At 38.1% G+C, this 23,460-nt stretch overlaps 1 protein-coding gene across 2 annotated transcripts in view; it reads left to right on the top strand.

Moving 5' to 3' along the window:
- Positions 1 to 23,460, top strand: part of LOC118841848 (liver carboxylesterase 1-like) — a 113,298-nt gene that overhangs the window by 75,738 nt on the left and 14,100 nt on the right. For both annotated transcript variants that reach the window (XM_036749514.1, XM_036749513.1), the window contains exons 6-11: positions 6,565 to 6,669; positions 7,516 to 7,620; positions 9,028 to 9,066; positions 15,854 to 15,994; positions 22,136 to 22,216; positions 23,129 to 23,276. In XM_036749514.1, coding sequence (XP_036605409.1) covers positions 6,565 to 6,669; positions 7,516 to 7,620; positions 9,028 to 9,066; positions 15,854 to 15,994; positions 22,136 to 22,216; positions 23,129 to 23,276 — 619 coding nt within the window. The remainder of the gene's footprint in view (positions 1 to 6,564; positions 6,670 to 7,515; positions 7,621 to 9,027; positions 9,067 to 15,853; positions 15,995 to 22,135; positions 22,217 to 23,128; positions 23,277 to 23,460) is intronic.

Raw genomic sequence — 23,460 nt, 5'->3', positions numbered from 1 at the left:
ATTCACATATGAAGCAATTCTATTTAACTTGAACGTTTGTTTTTGCCAATCAATATACTAAATACTTTTACAATTAAGAATATTATTACAATTTGGAATCACCTGTTATAACCAGGTCAGTTTAAAGTAACATACTGGACCAATATTCATGTTAAATTTAATAGATCCTACTCACAGATCTAGTCCAAAGGGTGGGTGGGCATAATCCCTTCCACCTCTCTATAACTTCATCTATTGGGTTTTTAACTCAGGTTATCAAGCCTTTTACTCTGAGCTGCTTGCTCAAGATTTTTAATTTACTAATCTTCCACTTTTATCACAGTCTCTCTTTTCCTTTTCCCATAAACTTTAGTGACAAGCAGTAAAATGAACTCTAATTTATCTTAAGCATTAAATTAGGAATGACACATCTTCACTTTTCACTTTTCACTTCTTTTCTGGTTGGGTCCATTACACAAAAACCTTTTCTCCTTTATGTAGGAAGAAAAAAGGTTAAAATACTTCTCTAGCTATTTCCCTTTTGATCTTTAGGGAGGAGTTAACCCTCCCTTCTCTTGAAACTTTTTTAGTGCAGAGTAGTTCAAAGGAACTTTTCCCATGTTCCTTTAAGTCTTTCTCTTGAGCGGTTACCCTTAAGTTTTTCTCCCCAGATAACTCTGTCTTTTGAGAAGAAGTTATGCCAGAGCCTGAGAACTCAGTCTTAACACTTCTCAGGATGTTTTTTTTCTCATGTACCCTGTTTTCTCCTGTCTTCAACATAAATCAATCTCCCCCCACAACTTGACTTTAACTTGTGGGTATTTCTCCTTACAATGGTAAATTTTTAACCGGACTACAGACACATAGCCTGCTCTGCTCCCTATTCAGGAATGCCAGTGTGATTGGGAGGGGCAAGGGGAGTTTACTGGCTGCTGCTGCAGCAGCTGATAGGCTACTCTCACTCACTCACGAACGGACACACACACGCACAGGCACAAACAGATAGACAAAAACACACAAACACAAAATGAAGAGACACCCCAGGACAGATACCAGAAACCAGAATGGGCAGAGGCCTAACGTCTTAGTGCATGCCTGGGAGATCAGTGCTTATTCAGTGGTTCGGCCTCGAATCTCCACCAGAACCAAAAGGGAATTCCCACCGGAAAACAGAAAACAGAAACCTGACTTCACTTACCCTCTGGGGCTCTGGAACATTTCAGAGACTGGTCCCCTAGAGGTCTGGATCCACAAAAGTGTTGTGCCAAAAAAAAGCAAGTGAGACCCGGACATAAATTTGGATGTGGATTTATTGAAGCGTGCAACTACTTGGAGTAATTACTCAAATCAAACAGCAGCAAGTAGGGGTAGGGACAGAGTATTTAAAGGGAAAGAACACAATTAGATTTCAATGGAGATGGGGACACAAAAAGTGGGACAAGCTGAGGGAGGATTATTTCCGTGGAGAAGGGAACACAAACAATGGGGTCCGTGGAGATGGGAGTAAAAACAGTAGGGTGATCTGGGGCAAGAAGGAGAAACTGGAGGGGGGGGCAGGGCATAATATTATTAGTGATTCAGTCCATCACCCATCTCTGTGCCTTTGTACTGACTGGCCCCCATGCCTGGAACTCTCCCTCTTCTTACATCAGCTTGCTTTGTACAATCTCTAGCTATTAGCAAGATTCATCCAAAGTACCACTTTATGCGTGAGGCCTTTCCTGATCCCCCATGTTAACTCTCTCACCACATAGATTACCTTGTATCTGCTTCATATGTGTTTTATATGCACCAATATACGTGTTCATTGTCTTTCCTGTTAAGTTTCTTGAGGGTGGGGACTATTTCACTTTTTCCTTTGTATTCCCCAAGCCCAGCCCTTACTTCTAAGGTTTATGGTACATAATAAATGCGTGTTGATGGACTGATTGGTTTTCAGTTATTTTGAAGATCGTTGACATACATTTCTGTTGGGGAATACCTCTTTATGTTGTATGTTTTTATGAGTTCCCTAAATATCTTTGATTGAAAATTCATTATCACTGATGCTTAAAGTATATATTTCCCCACTTCCTCATTTCTCCTCTAATCATACTTTCATTTATACTATTTGTATAACTTAAAAAATTATGTAGTCTTCATGGCCTATTTTTTCTTTTATCATCTTCTCTATCCCTAATTTAGCTAATAATTCTTTTAATTTTAACTCTACTGGTAATAGTCTTATTCTCTTCTGTGTGTGTGTGTGTGTGTATGTGTGTGTATGATGACATTTTATGTTCGGCTTTTATCTCCATTATGTGCATATTATGATATATAGTAGCTAATGTGGCTAATTCCTCAAGGAGGCCATTTGTAATAACTGCCTCTACTTCATCTATGTCTTATCTTTGCAATTTGGCTTCTTATTTTATCATTCAACTGAAACTCCTCTTTCCAAGGTTAACAATAATATATTAATTGCAAATCGAATGGCCTGTTCTCGGTCTTCATCCTTCTTGATGTCTCAGCAGCCTTTGATACTGTTAATTATCTTTTTCATGATACTCTCTCTCTATGTTTATATGGCACTACTGTCTCCTGGTTTTCCTCCTACTCGTGTGATCACTCCTTAATCTGTTTTGCTGTATCTTTTCCTATGCAAAGCCTGCTTATAGACGTGTACTATAAAGGTAGGAATACATGCTAGGTAGGTGGAAAACAAGGAATTTACCTCTTTAGCTTAACTTTTGTTCAGACTAGAATTCATCTGAACACTCAGCTGTTACAGATCTAACCCTAAATTAGACAGCTATCTTTAACAGAAACCAAAGATCTCTTCCCCAGTGGATAGGTTATAAAAGTTGTATTGAGCAACTTTTACTGGATTTAATTAATAGGTTATGATATGGCTTGTATAGCATTGCAGAGATGAGTCCAGAAGATAGGCAACAAAGCTCAACAGAAACAGAATACCTAGAAGCTACCAGAGATGGAGAGACAGAGACAAAGACAGACAGAGACAGATAAAGAGAGAGAGAGAAGAGAGGGAGAAAAGAGAGACAAAGAGAGAAATAGAGAGGGAGAGAGACAGGGAAGGAGAGAGGAAAACGGTGAGGAGGGGGACAGAAAAACTTGTAATTTTTCATTATTTTCATTATTTATGGAGGCTATGCTAATGAAAGGTATAAGTGCTATCAGCACTCTCTGAACTTTGGTGCCCTGGAACAAAGCTATATTCACCCCACCCTTCTTATGTATCTGCTCTTAAGTCATACTTCTTCTCTGTCAGGCTTTATCTCCATTGACCAAGTATGAGGTTATTTCACTATTTATCACTCCTGATTTTAAATTTTGTTATTATCTTATTTGAGACCACAATTTCAACTCCTACTTTTTTAGTGTTGGCTGAAGCATAAAATATTTTTTCTTCCCCTTAATTTTACTCTGTATTTGTTTTCAATGTGTTGCTTGTATGCAGAAAACTGTCAGGTTTTGCTTTTTATCCTTACTTTTCTATGATGTGAATGGTTAAGAGAATGGAAACTCAAAGTGTATCTTCCATCTCTCCTCTTTAATCTTGAATGGTCATTAACCATTCTCTCCACAGTCAAAACATTTTCTTCTATATTATTTCACCACCTTTAATATTGATTTAGAACAAGGAGATGTTATTTTTCCCCTGAAATTTTAATTCATTTATTGAGGTCAGATTCAGGAGAACAGTTAAAGAATTCACTTAGACTTCTCTTTTAGCAAAAGAGAGCATTGTTTAAGGTAGTCACAGGGCTGAGTAAAACATACTGATAATTGGGGGAGACTAGGTTTATATAGATAGAGAGCTATACAGCCTGTTCAGGATGAGGACGTAATTTTAGGATTTTATGGTGTTTAAAGATTAAAGACAGGATAAGGGGGAATATTGTGACAAGAATCTTAGGGTTTTATGGTTAAAGATTAAGGATGGGATGAGGGGGTACAAGTTAAAGATTAAGGATAGTACAGGGGGACACAGGATAAGGGAGACAAGAGAAATTCTTTTGATACAAGTTAAGGAGAAGTTTCATGGTATTTCAAGATAAGGGGGAAAAGGACTTGAGGACTCTTTCAAGTTACAGGATGAACCTCAGGAAGGGCTTCATAAAGTATGGGAAAAGTAACTCTTAACATTGTTCTTAACCCATAGAGTACTGTTTTGTATCCACATCATACTCATTCCACTTACTTTTTTTTTTTGTTTTTCTCATTATAACTTTTATTCTTAATTATGTAATATTTTTGTTTCCTTTTCACTGCCTCTCAAATGATACTTTTTAAAAATTAAATGAAATAATTAAGCATCTGCCTCACCTACTTTCACATTCTTCTCTAGCCCTAATTTCTTGAAAACAAACACTTCATTTCTTAATCTTTCATTATTATATGAAAGTATTTAACTTTGTTGTTTGCTCAGTTCACATGTAAAATATTTAGCTCACTTTGGTATTCCTTTGAAGGAAAGAATTTTATTCTTTTCATTTTACTGAATGATTTTTTTTAATTGAGACTCATCTTTGCAAGATATACCATTTTGGGTGTGTCAACAGATTTTCTTTGTTCTTCACAATATCATATATCAGTTTTTCTTGTAATTTCCTATAATCATAGAATAATCTTGTGCTATTCTGATTATTCTAGGAATGTAAAGCATTTTTCCCATATTACCTAAAAACTTATTAATGTTTGTTCTAAAATTTGATTATAAGAATCCTTGACTAGAATTGGGTGGGGGTCTTTTTATTAGTGTTCTACGGGTTCTCTTGATCTGTACTTTTCTGTCTCTCAATATTTATGAATGATTGAGTTAATTATATTCAGGCTTTCAGGTTTTCTTTCTCTGTGTGTTTGTTTTTTTCTGGAAAACCTATGATTTTCAGTTTGTTTCTTTATATATCTATCCTCATGTTCGGTATTCCTGGTTTGTAGAATGCTTGTGGTTTTTTTTTTTTCGAGGTATAAAAAAAGTTTTTATTCTGTTATTTTTCCTATTCTTTCATTTTTGTTTTCCAATGCTTTTTCATTTTCTTTTTCAAAGAACATACTGTAGGGAAAATGTCTCACTTTTGTTCTTAACACTCCAGTCTTTGACTGGGCTCACTGATTTCTTTCTCTGAATCTCTAATTTTTGTCCTTATTTCTATTATATTTTCATTTTGTTCTTTGAGTGGTTCAGCTGTCATTTGTGAGCTTCTTAAACAGTTGCTTTAATACTTTTACATTGGTCAGGTGGTTATTTACTCAGTTTCCTTTGTTGCAAAATACTTGCTCTTTTTCCCCTTTTTTCTAATATTTACTTCTCATATTCAACAAGTTTTTTTTTATTAACCACTGGACTGATTTTTCCATCATGTCCTTGATGAGAGTGTGCCCCTTAGTAAACCAATGCTTTCCATCATGTAGATTCAGCATTGTTATCCTCTGGCCTAGCCCTCTATATTCTCTATTCTCTCAAACTACAAGAGATGGATGAGGTCTCTCTCCCTCAGAAAGGGAAGTTAACAAGTTTTGGGACAAGTTTGGGGACACTATTCATCCCCTTTACCAGTTTCACTCTTCTGGTTTTTACTATCCTCTCTACACATATCTTTCTTCAGACTTACATGTGATTCCCAGGAACTGATCTTGAAAGGGTCAATAAGAGGTGCCCCCAGGACAAAGCTGAAAAAGGTGCTTGGAAAGTCTCTGTAATTGTATAGCTTCTTCAATTCTTTCTCATTCCTTCTACTCCCTCTGTGTTTCTTCCTGTACTATAGGAAGAGCCTATTAAGGCCAGGACATTTAGTTGTGGGAAAGCCTAGGACCAGAATGGCAGGGCTTCCACCTGCCCTAGGATCACAAATACACTTGGTAGACTGCCAAGGGATTAACTTCAAAGTCACCGACTAAAACTGCCACAGCCATGGGTGTAGCAGTTCTCTACCCTGGGCTAGCATCCAGGTTCTAAAATGAGGGAAGTCTACAAACAAGGATGCCAGGAGAAATCAGAGGCTGATAAGCTGGTCTCCAGTTATCTTTACTTTCCCTGTTACTATCATTGAACATTTTTGTTTTTACCTTTTGTGCTTCTTTATTTTTATTATTCGATCTAATTGGGGAAGAGCTACTCCTAGGAAATCTCTCATTTAGCCTCCTTCCCAGGATTTGCTCAAATCAACTATTTCAGAAAAAATTCATTTCAGAAGGGAAGGGTCTCCTTAGAAGAAAAGGACATGGGTGGGGATAATTCCTAGGAATATTTCAAAGCTACTGCAGGAACCACTGCCAACATATGGTCAAGAACAGGCTAGGCCTAGGTTGGGAAAGAGTTCAACTGAGGTAAGGTAGCTGAAGGAAATAGTCATCAAATGGTAGCTTCTCATTTTAATGAATTATTCTTGCCGTATATGTATTGAACTTAGTTGTTTGTGTTTTGGTTTGTTTGGTTTGTTTTTAATGCAGGGAAAGGAATTTTAGGGTTATCAGTGCCCTCTGAATTTCAGTGCCCAAGGCAGAGCCATAGTCACCCCATCCTAGCTCTGACTCTGTTCTTGAAATCTAATTTTTTTTTCCTTTCTTTTCTTCTTTTAGGTTTTATCTCCTTTGACCAAGAACCTTTTCCACCGGGCTATTTCTCAGAGTGGAGTATGCATAATGGATTGTTTATATAACTCCAGCTTCACAGCTGCAACTGAGGTAGGCCCTTTGCTTTATAGTTTATTTCAAAGGCTTGACTCCATTCATAGGGTCATAGAATCTAGATCTTTGAGATCATCTAGCCCAAACCCTTCATTTAATAGAAGTGCAATCTGACTTCCAGAAAAGGAAAGTGTATGGGACAGAATTTTCAAATAATAGGAGAGACATCTTTAGGAGAAACAAAGTAAATTTATTTTATAAACCTTGCAAGATTTGGGCACACCTCCTTAATGGAGGAAGCAAGGCAAAAGGGAACCTACCTTAATTTGTACTCTTAATGAAAAGATTCCCACCCACCTCTATCCCTTCTCACCATTGGCTCTGAGGTGCGCTTACTGTCCAGGTATGAAAACTACACGGAGGACCAAGGTTGATCCTGTCCATTCAGGTTTTCCCTATTGGAACTCAACTGCTGGGGTGGCATCTGAAATTCTAGGAGAAGAAATGGGGGGGGCCGGAGACCTTCCTGGAGCAGAGAACAAATAACTCACAGGAAGTTCATTATTTTCTAACATCTGAGAGAGAAGGGGAAGGGCTTGCCCACAGCTCCAGGCCCTGATCTTCCAGAATCACAAGGCCAAATCCCAAACCTCTCCTACTCCCTTAGACATATCCTGTGAAGTCTTCACAATTATCTGTCCCATTCAAAGGTAACCTGCTGAAGGTTTCAAGGCCAATTGATGACAACATGGACTTACCCAACTCTCTAGTTTAGGGCTCCTGAGCTCCTAATATAGGGTTCCTTCCTTTGTACTGCACTGTCACAGTTCCAAGAAAACATGGATTTAGGCACAGCTTTGATAGGGTGATAGTATAAAGTGTCCCTGCTATATCTTGTTGCAGAAAGTTGCCACTTTTTCTGGGTGCAAAACAGTCACTTCAGCCTCCATGGTTCACTGTATGCGACAGAAGTCAGAGGAGCAACTCTTGGATGCAGGTCTGAAGATGGTAGGTGACCTTGGATTTTCATCCATTGCCAATGCCCATGATCCCTCCAGACTCTTCAGTTCTTTCAGGCAGAATGAATGGTTCTCTAGGAATGTGAAAGTCTCATCTATAGAAGTATAGATAGCCATGTTTTAAAAAAAACGTTTCCATGAAAATCCTTCCGACTCACTTTGTCTGATTAATTCATGATCAGAGAAATGGTTTCCAAGCATTCATACTCAATGTCTTGTCCACCTGCTTGAGGGGCTAGACCAAAAGAGCTCTTGAATTCCCTGCCCACTCAAGGAAACCACATTGTCAGACACACCTGACAATCTCTTTGCAGAGAAGACAAAGGCAGGGCCAATGTTGTGTACATGCTTCTGAGGAGGGACTGAGCTCTTGTCCCCATCCCTGAGGAAAGAGAGACCTGAACCCTTGAATTCTCCACCAAATGAACCAATCTCACAGGGATTTCTCTGGCCTACTCAGTTGAAGTCATCTGATTCAGGTTTAATCCTCTGTCCAGGTGTGCAGTGTAAAATACAGCCTTAGAACGTAAGCAAGACACATTTGGGAAATTGAAGCCAAAGTGGTTTTCAGGGCTTAGAACATAACTTAGATATAACAACAATACTCTGCTTTGTGCATATGGGCTTAGTTGGTAAGGGGCTGTGTGGGAGTCTGGAGACTCTAAATTCTAGTGATGCAGAGGAAGGTCCTAGCTAGAGTTCCTTAAGTAATGAAGGAATCTAGCCCAGCTAGTTTGTGCAGCAGCAATGAAAAGGCTCCTAGATCAGTTCCAGGCCCATTGCCAATGTTACAGCCAAATGCAAATGTAACCTTGACTGCAGAGTTATATAAATGAACAATGCATTCTCATTTCCACAGCTTCTATCCTGGAGGAGGGAATGGGTGGAGGGCAGGGAAGGACTGCTGACAGATTAGGTGAAAGAAAGAAAGAAAGGAAGAAAGAAAGAAAGAAAGAAAGAAATAAAGAAAGAAAGAAAGAAAGGAAGGAAGGAAGGAAGGAAGAAAGGAAGAAGGAAGGAAGAAATTAAGAAAGGAAGGAAGGAAGAAAGGAAGGAAGGAAGAAAGGAAGGAAGGAAGAAAGGAAGAAAGAAAGGAACCCCTTATTCATAGGTCTGTTTTCTCCTTCAGAAGCCTAGGATGTGGAGAAAAGACAAGTAAGAGATGGATGCTGTGGATGTTCCTATGGTGATTCCTAGCTTTGTTCCAAGAGCCCTTGTCATTATCTCAGTAACTATCCCAGCTTCATTTTGCTCCTGGTGTGAAAGGTGGGGCTCAGAAACTATTTGCTTAATCACATATAAACACTGACAAAAGAAACCTGATCAGCATATAAAGTAGTATGATGGGCTCTTTCTGTGAAGTTCTTTCACTTACCTTTTTTGTTTGTCTTCACAGGGATTATTGGGCCTGGATTTCCTAGGAGATCCATTGGAGGTAAAAGAGTGTCTTTGTTTTCTTAATTATGGGTTTTAAATCTTGGCTCCTTCAAGTGCTGATTAAAGATAGGAGGAAGCCCAGTATGAATGGAATTATTTCAGGCCCATTTGTCTAGTACCAGCATATCTTCCTCTCTTACCTTGTCTCCTCCCCAACACACATAAAATTAGCCACTGCTAAAATGCCCTTTCCTGAGGCTGTGGTTGGCTTTCATAGTGGCCTCTAGGGAAACACCTGAGCTGGGCTGATGTATCCTTTCAGAAGTTCTCAGACATAAAGCCAAGTCTTCAGACAATCCATTCTTCATTAATCCCCAACCAGGTTGTGAGGTGAATACTTGTAACTGCTACAGAACTACTTTGCTTTGGACCAAGTATTAACTCAAGGCCTTTTGCAAAACCATTTGCTGTAAATGCCTCTTTGTGACTGCAAAATCTTTCTTATCAATTTATAGTTAAAAATTCATTTAGTAAACACAAATAAAAGTCCTGAGCTGTGTGGTAGAGATACAGAAAGAAAGTAGGATTATGATTTTATTGATCTGGGACACTTCTGGGGGAAGAAATATGTCCTCTGTACTATGTAATGCATACACAGACATACATACACACATCTATACACACACTGAGTAAATCCTTAATATTAACATGTTTAATTTTTGCAACTTCAAGCATCAGTGTGCTTTTATTAGTAGCCTCATTTTAACATTCAAAACCATGTGCAGTAGAGGAAAAAAAAAGAGAGGCCTGATATGTGTAGGTTTCTGGAGCAACTGGTATCCTACTAGGCATTTCACTGTTCTTGCTCACACTACCATGGCAAAAAGCTTCCTGTTCATTCATTGAATATTTTCATTGTCTGACTTTAAAATTCAAGTTTTTTGCTGCACTTATGTCCCAAAGTGTAATGCAATTCCTTGGGCTCTAAGGTAATATCAAGACTTTGGAAGTCTCATTGTCTTCCGACAGCAGTGACTGAAGTCCCAGCAACCTCACCATTGGTTTTCAGAGGGCAGTCAAGGTAGAGAGGTTTACAGTAGTACAGTATACAGCACCACAGCCTCACATCACTATCTGATACAATGAAAGATAACATTCTGATTAAAAATGTTTTATTCCAAGAATTTTATTTATTGTACAGTTTTATGGTACTATGGACCTCATGTGTTATGAAAAGTGAATATTGTTTGAAATAAATGTTTTGTTTTCTTTTTATTGAGATGTCAGCACAAAGGGCCACAGAATTCTAGGGAATTACTAATGAGAAAAAATGTTTTTCATGTTACCAATTTCATTCTGTGTACTGCATTTTACGGGTTATTTCATGGTTACTGTGTGAGAAAAAATGCATTTTTCAAAATTTATGTTTTATTAGAAAGAATTGCATGTAGAAAAGTGTATTTTCAGCAATCTCTAACAATAAAAAATATAGTTTTTGGTGGTCCCAGGAGCCTAACTCCCTATTTCCCATTAGTTTAGTGTATCAACATTAGTCTTTATGACTTCTACACCATTTTCTTGGAATGTTCCCCTGTGAAAGTTGAGGATTGACTGTATAATGTTAATGGGATTATATATACATCATATTATGTATATATATATATATGTATATATACGTATATATATAAAACATATACGTATGTACATGCATGTGTGTGTGTATAATCCCAAACATTATCCATGTTCTATTGTAATTTTATGTATTTTATTAAATATTTCCTAACTACATTTTAATTTGATTCAGGCCCCTTTTGTTTTTAAATTTTGACTTCTCAGTTCTATGAGGTAGGCATTTGGAAGTATCTATCTTATAATTAAGGAAAGCAGGATTGGCTTTAGAGTATAAGTGACTTGCTCACAGTCACATGACTAAGATGTATTAGAGCCAGAATGGGAATCTGGGAATGGATCCAAATTCAATATTCTTTTCACATCCAAAGAAGTACTATACATGTTTAGAAGAAGGAGAGCTCTGTGTAGGAAAAGTCAGCAAAGACTCTCTGGAGGAAGGTAGGGTTTGATTTCATGTTGGAAAGATGAAAAAAAGATAACCTTTATCTGAGAAACACTGAGTGCTATGATGATCATCATCCTGCACAGCCAACCCAACCGTAAGAGATTTGTTTTTATGCTCTACCTTTAAAAACATTATTTTTGCCATGAAAATTAAAACAACCCTACCTTATTTCTATCAGATTGGCGAAGATGACAGAAAAAGAAAATGACTACTTTGGAGGGCCTGGGGGAAGATGGGTTCTCTACTATATCTTTGGGAAACTTTCAATTGGCCTAGCTACTTTCTAAATCAGTTTGGAAATATACCCGCTAAACCACCAAACTGCATCTATGTTTTTCAGTCAGGTCTATTACTACTAGTCCTGTACCCCCAAGTAGACACCTTCTCCAGGCTGTACTCCTGACACTCCAAGACTCTCCTATTCAAAAACCTCTTTACCCTAGAAGTGTATCTCTACCACTGCTGGACTTCACACACTGGAAGTACCCTTTACCTTCCTCTCCCTCTGATTGACAGGTTCTTCACAGAATTTCCATTTTAAGGAGGAGACCCAGGACAGCCATGTCTTAATTTCTCTCCTGATTGTGCTTATTCTCTGACTTTCTCTACAATGCCTCTGCTCTGGGAATCTTCATTCACACTCCTTTCCTTTCCCCTCCCTTTAGCCTCACCTTATATTTGTTATCTTCTTCCATTGGGATGTAAGCTCCTTGGTTGGGGGGGAGGGCAGAGCCAAGATGATGACTGGAAAACAGCAGGAGCTCATTTAAGCTCTCCCACAAATCCCTCCCCTGTAAAAAATGGCTCTGAAAAAATTCTAGAGCTACAGAACCCATTGAATAACAGAGAGAAACAAGTCTTCAGTCCAAGACAGCATGGATGTTCACTGGGAAGGGTCTATCACACAGTGTTGGGAGCAAAGCACAACCCAGCATGGGCCGCACCAGGACAGACCAGACCAGGAGTAGGGCAGAGCAGGCCGAAGGACCATGAATCACTGAACTGTGGCAGTTATGAGACTTCTCAATCCACATGTAACAAAAACAACAGAGCAGGTTAGTGGGAAAACTGCTGGACCTGGGTGAGAGAAGTACATGGTTCAGCCCCAGCCCTGGGGGCAGCTGGTGCAGTGGTGGCAATGGCAGCAGAAAGCTCCTGTGGCTGCTTCAAAAATTCCAGCAGAGGCTGCTTCCAGAGTTCTTGCCCCACCAGGTGGGAGGAATCAAGACATGGATCAAAGCTGGAGTACAGGGAGTGCTTTGCTGGCACAGAGACAGGGTTGTCTTGCTTTGCCCTGCTTGAATCTGGTTGGTCCTGGTTGGTGGTTCTTGCGGGAGGAGAAGCAGTGGTGTGGCAGAGGTTGCAGTTTCAGTGGAGTAGAAGTAGCTCTGAAAACAGCAGCTCGAGGCCCCTAAAGCTTGGGACAAAGTACTCACCACTCTGAAGGCAGTCATACACTGACAAAAAGCTCAAGGGTCAAGTATTTGTCTGGGAACATGAGCAGGTAGGAAAAAAGGACTCAGACTCAGACTCAGACTATAGAATCTTTTTTGGTGACAAAGAAGATCAAAACATACAGTAGGAAGAAGTCAACAAAGTCTAAGAGCCTACATCAAAAGCCTCCAAGAAAAATATGAATTGGTCTCAGGCCATGGAAGAGCTCAAAAAGAATTTTGAAAAGCAAGTAAGAGAAGTAGAGGAAAAATTGTGAAGAGAAATGAGAGAGATGCAAAAAAAATCATGAAAAACAAGTCAATGACTTGCTAAAGGAGACCCTCCCCCCAAAATACTGAAGAAAATAACACCTTACAGATATACTAACCCAAATGGCAAAAAAAAAAAACCTTCAAAAAGCCAATGAGGGGAAGAATGCCTTAAAAGGCAGAATTAGCCAAATGGAAAGGGAGGTCCAAAAGACCACTGAAGAAAATACCACCTTAAAAATTAGATTGGAGCAAGTCAAAGATAGTGACTTCATGAGAAATCAAGATATTATAAAACAGAACCAAAAGAATGAAAAAATGGAAGACAATATGAAATATCTCATTGGAAAGACCACTCACCTGGTCAATAGATCCAGGAGAGATAATTTAAAAATTATTGGACTACCTGAAAGCTGTGATCATAAAAGAGCTTAGACATCATCTTTCAAAAAATTACCAAAGAAAACTGCCCTGACATTCTAGAACCAGAGTGTAAAATAGAAATTGGAAGAATCCACCGATTGGCTTTTGAAAAAGATCCCCCAAAGAAAACTCCTAGGAATATTGTAGCCAAATTCCAGAGTTCCCAGGTCAAGGAGAAAATATTGCAAGCAGCCAGAAAGAAACAATTTGAGTATTGTGGAAATGCAATCAGGATAACACAGGATCTAGCAGCTTCTACATTAAGGGATCAAAAGGCTTGGAATCTGATATTCTGGAGGTCAAGGAGCTAGGATTAAAACAAGAATCAACTACCCAGAAAAACTGAGTGTAATACTTCAAAGCAAAATATGGAATTTCAATAAAATAGAGGACTTTGAAGTTTTCTTGATGAAAAAAATAGAAAATGAATAGAAAATTTGACTTTTGAACATGAGAACCAAGAGAAGCATGAAAAGGTAAGCAGGAAAGAGAAATAATAAGAGACTTACTAAAACTGAACCATTTTGTTTACATTCCTAGATGGAAAGATGATGTGTATAATTCATGAGACATTTCTCAGTATTAAGGTTGTTGAAGAGAATATACATATATATATATATATATATATATAGACAGAGGGCACATGGTGAGTTGAATATGAAGGCATGATATCTAAAAAAATTCAATTAAATTAAGGAGTGAAAGAGGAATATATTTGGAGAAGGAGAAAGGGAGAGATAGAATGGGGTAAATTATCTCACATAAAAGTGGGAAGAAAAAGCAGTTCTATTGGAATGCAAGAGAAGGCAGGTGAAAGTGAAGGAGTGAATCTTGCTCTCATTCTCTCATTGGATTTGACTTAAAGAGGGAATAACATACACACTCAATTGGGTACCTTACCCTATAGGAAAGTAGGGGAGAAGGGGATGAGAGGGGGGGGATGGAAGGGAGGGCAGATTGGAGGGGGTGGTAATCAAAAGGAAACACTTTTGAAAAGGGACAGGGTAAAGGGAAAAAATTAAATAAAGAAGGAAAGGATAGAATGGAGGGAAATGTAGTTAGTCTTTCAGAACATGTATATTATGGAACTGTTTTGCATAATGATACATGTGCAGCCTATGTTGAATTGCTTGCCTTCTCAAGGAGGGTGGATGGGGAGGGAAGAAAGGAGAAAATTTGGAACCCAAAGTTCTAAAAACAGGTTTTCAAAAAAAGTTGTTTTTACATGCAACTGGGAAATAAGCTACAGAGGCAATAGGGTATAGAAATCTATCTTGCCCTATAAGAAAGTAAGGGGAAAGCGGGAAGGGGATGGGGGGAAGTGGGGTGACAGAAGGGAGGGCAGATAGGGGAAACGAGCAAATAGAATATATGCCATCTTGGAGTGGGGGGCAGGGTAGAAATGAGGAGAAAATTTGTAATTTAAAATCTTGTGGAAATCAACGTTAAAAACTAAAATATTAAATAAATAATAAAAATATGGAAAAAATAGTGTAAGCTCCTTGAAGACAAGGACCATCTTTCTCTTTGTATATGTACTCTTAGAGCATAGTACAGTCCCTGGCACATGAGTGCTTAATAATTACTTGTGTAAGTTACATGTTTTTTTTTAAATATCAAAGAAAAAGAACATTAAGGAATGTGTGAACAAATTATGGAATATTATTGTTTCATAAGACACTATGAAATGGTTTCGGAAAAGTGTTATGAGACTTGTACAAACATGTATGTAGAGCGAATGGAACTGACTTGGAAAAAAAACTTGAGATCTTATCAATGATGACAAAAGTACATAGCAATGATGATGAGACATTCTACTTACTTCTTATCAGAAATAATAGAACCAAGGTGCAGAATGAAGCATTTATTTTTTGCACATGTCAGATATATAGATTTGTTTTCCTTTCCTGTTTGTTTCTTATAATGATTTTTTTTTCCTTTTTTATTTGGGGAAGAAGGGGAACTAGTGATAGTATTGGAAAAAAAGGAACAAAAAAGGAGAATCATATGCAAAGAGGAAGTTCAAAGAGGTAGATTTGAAAATAGTTAAAAATTCTTTAAAGCAATTTGTATGTAGTAGAAACTTACATTTTAACATACGATCCTTTTAAAATTCTACTTTGTATATGGAAATGCTCTTTTGGGTTGTTTTTTAAATTCAGAAAAATATATTTTGATATTTTAATCCAATTTAATTTTTCCAAATGTGCCTTTGTGCTGAAAATGGTTTTAATAAAAGTAATTAGCTCACTGATGAACTGAGTATTTGTGAGTCAGAGACATATCCTGACAAGAGAACCACCATTCTTCTGATTCCATAGATTCAAAACCTAAGAGTAGTCCTTATCTCTTCACTCTTACTCCCCTTGCCTAATCAGTGAACAAGTCTCAAGAATTCTGTCTCCCTAACAGTTTTCCCTTGGGTAAACTCTTTAGTTATGCCATAATTACACTAGCCTTCAAATATCCTTGTGTTTCAGAAGCCCAGAGGAAAACTGTACATCCTGTTCCTTGCTGATCTTACCCTTGGATAATGAGAACATAGTACCCCCTGGGTTATAGTTTGCAGCCATAATAAGTCATCTATTTTTATTCCCTTCTACTAAGGGAAAGTTGATGTTATTTTTTTTATCTTCTTCCAGAAAATTCCTTTCCTACCTGGAATCATTGATGGAGTATTTTTCCCAAAAAGTCCTGAAGAGCTCCTGGCTGAAAAGAAGTTCAATCATGTTCCCTATATCATAGGAATCAACAATCATGAATTTGGCTGGATTGTTCCAAATGTGAGAACATTGCATTTTTTTGCTTCTCCTTCTGCAGTCTGTAGGACCAGGGCTTCCTTGTAGTTAAGCTGGAAAAAGAGTCTATAGCTTTATCAAGAGATAATCTGCTTTTGATTCTGAGCTAATCATAATCCCAACCTCTACCCTCAACATAAAACTTCATTCTTCAGTAGCTGCTCTAGGTAGCAGTGAAATCAATGGAAAGGCCAACCTGGTATTTGGCACTCACTCATAAAATAGAATACTAAATCTGGAAAAAATTTGGAGTACATCTAATCTAAATCTTTTGTTTTACACATGATAAAATTGAGGTCCATAGTGATGTGGTGAGTTAGTGGCATAACTGGGATTAAAACCTGGGTCTTTTCCTATTTTGTGTTATACCCTCTCTCCTACTGATGCCTGCCCCCAACAACAGACAAACAATCAGTTATCCAGTGCCCTTATTGTATTTTCCATTCATTCCCTTTAAAGAGTTGGGGAATATCAGGGTATTTCAGAGTTAGAGCCAAAAGGCAACTTATATTTTTTGACTTCTCTATAGAATATGATGCCACTGACTCCTCTTTTTCTGGATATCTGTCCCTAACCAATTTCATGTGTTTGTGTGTGTGTGTGTATGTGTGACATTGGACTGTCTGTTGAACTGATCTTTCTTATTTATTTTCATAGATAAATTACCCATCACCTGCCCTACTGCATGTGTATATCCTAGTACTGTTTTTTTTCTTCTTCTTTTCTTTCAATACTCTTGGCAATTCTATCATTTCCCATGGATTTAACTATAATTTTTCTACAGATGACTCCTGAGTCCACATATCCAGCCCTCACCTCTCTCCTGAACTACAGTCCAACATCTTCAAGTGGTTGATTTACATCTGCATCTGAATGGGTCATATGCATCTCAAATCTGACATATCTAAGACAGAGCTACATCTTTTCCCCTAAACTCACTCATCCTCTATCACTGATGAGAAAACCATGATTCTTCCAATCCCATAAATCAAAAACCTGAGTCATCCTTTGCTCTTACTTCCCTTATCCAAGGGATAAATATAACCAGCCTCAAGAATTCTGCCTCTCCAACAGTTCTCCCATGAGAATCTCTCCTTACTCATGTCATAACCACTCTATTGCCTAGACCAGGCCTGCAAAACATACATCCCAAAGGCCACTTGGTATCTACCAAAGGATTTTGGGCAGACCATCAAAAATGGAGAGGATGTAAAAATGTAACAAGTGCTTTGTCCATGCCCTGCTTAACCTGCCTTCCACTAGTCATTTTTGTGCCCAACATGTAACTTAGTGGGTGGGTTTCCACTGTGCATGCTCTCCTATTTGTCATGTGACCCATGACAACCAACCATCACCAATCTGTCTCTAGTATGAGAAGAGTAATTTCATGATAAATAAAAATCTTAAGTAATAAGTGTTATTAATTAATATTAACTGACATTTCCCTAATTAAAAAATGTGGTTTGTTTGCAAAATAAATTATTAATTATACCTTTACTCAGAAAATGAGCTGTTAAGAACCTATCTGCAGCCTGAAGAAATTTAGCCTATTTTAATTTTGGACCCTACCTACTGCTAAGTTGTGCAGATCTGTCCTAGACTCTAATGTAATAGCCTCCTGATTCATCTCCCTATATCCAGGTGATTCTCTTCTCTAATCCATTTTCCTCAAAGCTGTCAAATTGATATTTATAAAGTGCAGACCTAATCATGTCATTTCCCTATTTGACATGTTTCAATGACTTCCCAGTGACTTTGAGATTAAATAAAAACTCCTAGGGCATTTTATATCCTTCATACTCTGGCTCAACATATCTTTTCAGGTTAGCTAGCCACTATTCTCTACACACTCTACACTCAAACCAAATTGGCTATTTCTCTTGCATAATATTCCATCTCTTGTCTCTGTGCCTTTGAAAAGCTTTACTTAATCCTGTCTCTCCCTAGTCATCTCCACCTCTTAGTACTCCAGCTTCCTTAAAGACTCAGCTCAAATGCTACATTCTTCAATATGTTTTTCCTCACTTCCCCAGGAGTTAGCGCCCTCCTCAAGCACCGTATATTTTTTGTACATGTGATTTATTTACTTACCAGTATAAGTAAATAAAATATCAGCTTCTAGTGGTCTAGATAATGCAAATCCCTAGGCCACTGTACTCTTCCCAGAGTTTGGTTCTGCCGTATGTATTCTATCTTCCATATTCCCTGGGCTTGCTTTTTGCTAAACATCTGCAATCTTCAACAATCTCAGGCTCTGTTACAACACTTTTCTCAGCTGAATTGTTACAATTCTCTTTTCATTAAGGGCCAGAATCCTTAGCCTAGGATTGACAGAAGTCTGTCCCTTTGATTCCTTCAGAACTTTGGCTCTTAGTATTGCAACTACCAGGCAGAAGGTAGAGAGGTCTACTCAATTCTGGTTGACCATTTTCTCTGATTCAAAGATGACATCTCTCAGTAAGGAGTTCTGCCTTTACTTATGGTCAGCCATATTCCCCAGAGTCCTGTTAGATCTCATGCACATTAAATGCTGGTAAAAGAGGGGGTAGAGCCAAGATGGCAGCTGGAAAGCAGGGACTAGCATGAACTGCCCGCCGAGTGCCTCCAAAAACCTATAAAAAATGGCTCTGAACAAAATCTAGAACTGCAAAACCAACAAAACAGCAGAGGGAAGCAGGGCTCTAGCCCAGGACAGCCTGCATAGTCTCTGGGTGAGGTCTATCCCACACGGACCTGGGAGCAGAGCAGAGCAGAGCCCAGCATGGGAGGCCCAGACCAACCAGAACAGGAGCCAAGAGGAGAGTGCCCTAGGCCCTGAATCAGTGAGCTGCAGCAGTTACCAGACTTCTCAATGCACAAACACCAAAGACAATAGAGAAGGTTAGTGGGAAAAGCTTCGGGAGTGGAAGGAGTTCGTGGTTTGGCTACCACCCTGGGGGAAGCAGAGGTGGGGCTGCTACAGAAGTACAGCTGCAGTTGCTTCCAGACCCTGGCCGACCTGGTGGGAGGAATTAAGTGGCAAGTCAGAGCAGGAGTGAAGAGCCTGCTGAAGATCTAAGTCCAGTCTGGGTTGGGGTTCTTGGGGAAGGAGGAGTGCTGGTGTGGCAGAGCTGGCACATCACCACAAGCATGGAACATAGAACCCTTTGGTCTACAAGCAGTCATACCACACTAAAAAACTCAAAGGTCAAGTTAGTTGGTTGGGAATATGGCAAGGCAGTGAAAATGCACCCAGATTCAGTCTCAGACTTTGGATTCTTTCTTTGGTGACAAAGAAGACCAAAATATGCAGACAGAAGAAGTTAACACAGTCAAAGAGTCTACAACAAAAGCCTCCAAGAAAAACATGAGCTGGTCCCAGGCCATGGAAGAGCTCAAAAAGGATTTGGAAAATCAAGTTAGAGAACTAGAGGAAAAATTAGGAAGAGAAATGAGAAGGATGCAAGAAAACCATGAAAAAACAAGTCAATGACTTGCTAAAGGAGACCCAAAAATACTGAAAAATATACTGAAGAAAACAACACCTTAAAAAATAGACTAACTCAAATGGTAAAAGAGCTCCAAAAAGCCAATGAGGAGAAGAATGCCCTGAAAGGCAGAATTAACCAAATGGAAAAGGACGTCCAATGGACCACTGAAGAAAATACCACCTTAAAAATGAGATTGGAGCAAATGGAAGCTAGTGACATTATGAGAAATCAAGATGTTAAAAAACAGAACCAAAGGAATAAAAAAAAATGGAAGACAATGTGAAATATCTCATTGGAAAAACCACTGACCTGGAAAATAGATCCATTAGAGATAATTTAAAATTATTGGACTACCTGAAAGCCATGATCAAAAAAAGAGCCTAGATATCATCTTCCAAGTACTTATCAAGGAGAATTGCCCGGTTATTCTAGAGCAACAGGGCAAAATAGAAATTGAAAGAATCCACCGATCGCCTTCTCAAATAGATCCCAAAACGAAATCTCCCAGGAATATTGTTGCCAAATTCCAGAGCTCCCAGATCAAGGAGAAAATATTGCAAGCAGTCAGAAAGAAACAATTTGAGTATTGTGGAAACATAATCAGAATAACCTAAGATCTGGTAGCTTCTACCTTAAGAGATGGAAGGGCTTGGAATACGATATTCCGGAGGTCAATTGAGCTAGGATTAAAACCAAGAATCACCTACCCAGCAAAACTGAGTATCATGCTCCAAGATAAAATATGGATTTATAATAAAATAGAGGACTTTCAAGCTTTCTAATTAAAAAACCAGAGCTGAATAGAAAATTTGACTTTCAAACATAAGAGTCAAGAGAAGCATGAAAAGGTAATCAAGAAAAAGAAGAAGAAAAAGAAATTCCAAGGGACTTACTAAAGGTGAACTGTTTTGTTTACATTCCTACATGGAAAGATGACATGTATGATTCATGAGACCTCAGTATTAGGGTAGCTGAAGGGAATATGCATATATATATATATATGTTTATGTATATATATATATACACATACATATATATATATTTATGTATAGGTGAATGTGTATGTATGTATATATGTATGTATATGTGTATGTATATATATATATATATACATATATGGAGAGAGAGAGAGAGAGAGAGAGAGAATGGGCACAGGGTGAGTTGAAGATGAAGAGAAGATAACTAGAGGAATATATTGAGAGAGAGAGATAGGGAGAGATAGAATGGGGTATATTATCTCGCATAAAAGTGGCAAGAAAAAGCAGTTCTGCAGGAAGAGAAGAGAAGACAGGTGAGTGGGGAATGAGTGAATCTTGCTTTCATCAGATTTGACCTGAGGAGGGAATACCATACATACTCAGTTGGGTATCTTACACCACAGGAAAGAAGAAGGAAGAAGATAAAAATAGGAGGGATGATAGAAGGGAGGGCAGATTGGGGGTGGAGGTAATCAAAAACAAACACTTTTGAAAGGGGACAGGGTCGAGGGAGAAAATTCAATAATGGGGGATAGGTAAGGAAGCAGCAAAGGGAAGAGGGGAGAGAATTTGGAACCCAAAGTTTTAAAAACAGATGTTCAAAAACAAAAAAAAAGTTTTTGCATGCAACTAGAAAATAAGATACACAGGAAATGGGGTGTAGAAATTTATCTTGCCCTACAAGAAAGGAAGGGAAAAGGGGATGAGAGGGGAGTGAGGTGATAGAAGGGAGGGCTGACTGGGGAATAGGGCAACCAGAATATACACCATTTTGGAGTGGGGAGGAGGGTAGAAATGGGGAGAAAATTCTTAATTCAAATTCTTGTGAAAATCAATGCTGAAAACTAAATATATTAAATAAAAAAATGCTGGTAAAAGAGCTTTTGAAGTGTTCTGTTCTCTAAGTGCAAATTCACCATCTTGATAGCTTCTTCACATTCTATCTTCACCTCCCATCCTATCCAAGTTATAGAATGTTACCTTTACACCTGAAAGTCCTTTTCTTTACATATCAGTGCCTCTGCCTTTAATGATTTTCCTTCTTGTTGAAGTTTAAACAAGGGTATATGCATTATTTACAATGAGGACATTGAACTAGAAGATCTTAAAGTTTACTTTCAGCTCTAAATCCTTTAATGAAATCATCCTCCCAAATTTAAATGACTGCTAATAAGAATTTACTAGTTCATTCAATTAAATTTTTCACTGTTATTTACATTCTACTAGAGAACAATCTTATAATCTAAAGGAAACTCCAATGCCAGAATTTCAGGAATCACAACTGGCATACGGGAAACTTCTAGAGGCATTGCTAAAAGGTCTTCAGGTTCAGTTTTCCCCCTTAGCTACTTCCCTAAGTAAACCCTAATGATCAAGAAACTAGAAGCCTCATATATTCTAATTATTTGGGCACCATAGGGATCTTCACATAAATGGATGTGCCTATTGGCTGGGTAGAAGTGGGCCACTTGCTTTTTTCATACTTTCAAAGAACATTTTCCTAATTTCCACTTTAGACGTTTCCTAAGATGCTTAATAAGCCAGGTAAATTCATTGATTAACTCAACATGAATCAAAATAAAAGGAATACTTTCCTTGTTTGCTTGTTTCAGAAAAAGCTGCTTTATTTCTTATGTTAACCATCACTTCTTTTTATGTTCAATGACTATTTTGTGCAGTTGTTGCAGTTCCCTTTCTCAGAAGGCATACCAGACCAAGAAACAGCAACGGCACTGTTATGGAGCTCCTACCCACTTGTTGTAAGACACATAGAATTCTATAATGTCAGAGCTGGGAGGGAACTTAGACCTTGGAATGCCAGAGCTAGAAAGGATATAGAATCTTAAAACATAAAATCTATCTGTTCAAGGGGCATTAGAGACCATCTGGTTCAATGCTTTTATTTTAAAGGCAAGAGAATCAGAGGCCCAGAGGAGGGAAATGATTTCCCTAATATTATATATATTGTGCCAGGATTTAAATCAAGGTATTCTGACTTCTAATCCCGCATACTTTTCAATGCCCTATGATGCCTCTAATCCTAAAGCAGAAAAGAAAATCACTCAAAGAGGCAGAATTTTACTAAAAAGTAAAAACTTTGTATTTCCCTCCTTTGCTTAAGAAATAGAAGTCTTTAGCATGATTTTCCTCACTCTAAGGGAGAGGTCATGTAATGAATTAATGAAGACTTTTCTAATCCTTTTCTCCCTCTAAGATGGAAGTACTCTAACCCTTCTCCGAAGGAGCCCCATATCATATTGTTCATATCTCTCTTACATACTTGTCATTTTATATGTTTCACTGTAATTTCTTTAAGGACAGGAATTCTGTCTTACTCACCTCTATACCTTCTAATATTCATAACAGAGGAACTTATCATTTAAGTGCTAAAAATAGGGTCCTCTCACCTAAAATTTATAAATGTTTCCACAGAAACATAATATTAGGTGAAACAATATGCCAAAGGATGTTTAGTTCAGTGGCAGTGTTATAAATAAATATTGGCTAAATTATAATATAGCAAAGTATCATAACTTTATTGTACAGGTGGGTTATGATATAATGATGTTGTGGTGAAAAGGCATTGGTTGGTACAATCTTATGTAATGCATACCATTTAATGAATGAATGGATGAAAAGCAAATTATCTCTCCTCCTTTACTACATTTCAGAAAATCCCCAAAGACCTTACTCCTATTTTAACTAAGGAATATCTTGGAATGACAAATGATCCTATCAAAAGGAAAGACCTGCTTATAAACTTGATAGGAGACTTGATGTTTGGAATTCCATCTGTGAGGGTGGCTCGTTTTCATATGGGTGAGTTCCTGAGTAACAGCAAGGAGTAACACAGTCAACATTATTCATCTCAATGATTAGACATGGTTGAATACTCAGTATTGTAGCCCAAATTCTAGCCAGAGACAGAATAAGTAGGAAACTACTTTTTGGGTAAAAAAGAGCATCAGGACTTTCAGAGGCAGAGAATCAAGATGATGGAGCA

This window comes from Trichosurus vulpecula, chromosome 3 (assembly GCF_011100635.1).
Source record: "Trichosurus vulpecula isolate mTriVul1 chromosome 3, mTriVul1.pri, whole genome shotgun sequence".
NCBI classification, from domain to species: Eukaryota; Metazoa; Chordata; class Mammalia; order Diprotodontia; family Phalangeridae; genus Trichosurus; species Trichosurus vulpecula.
This window is presented reverse-complemented; position numbering and strand designations above follow the sequence as displayed.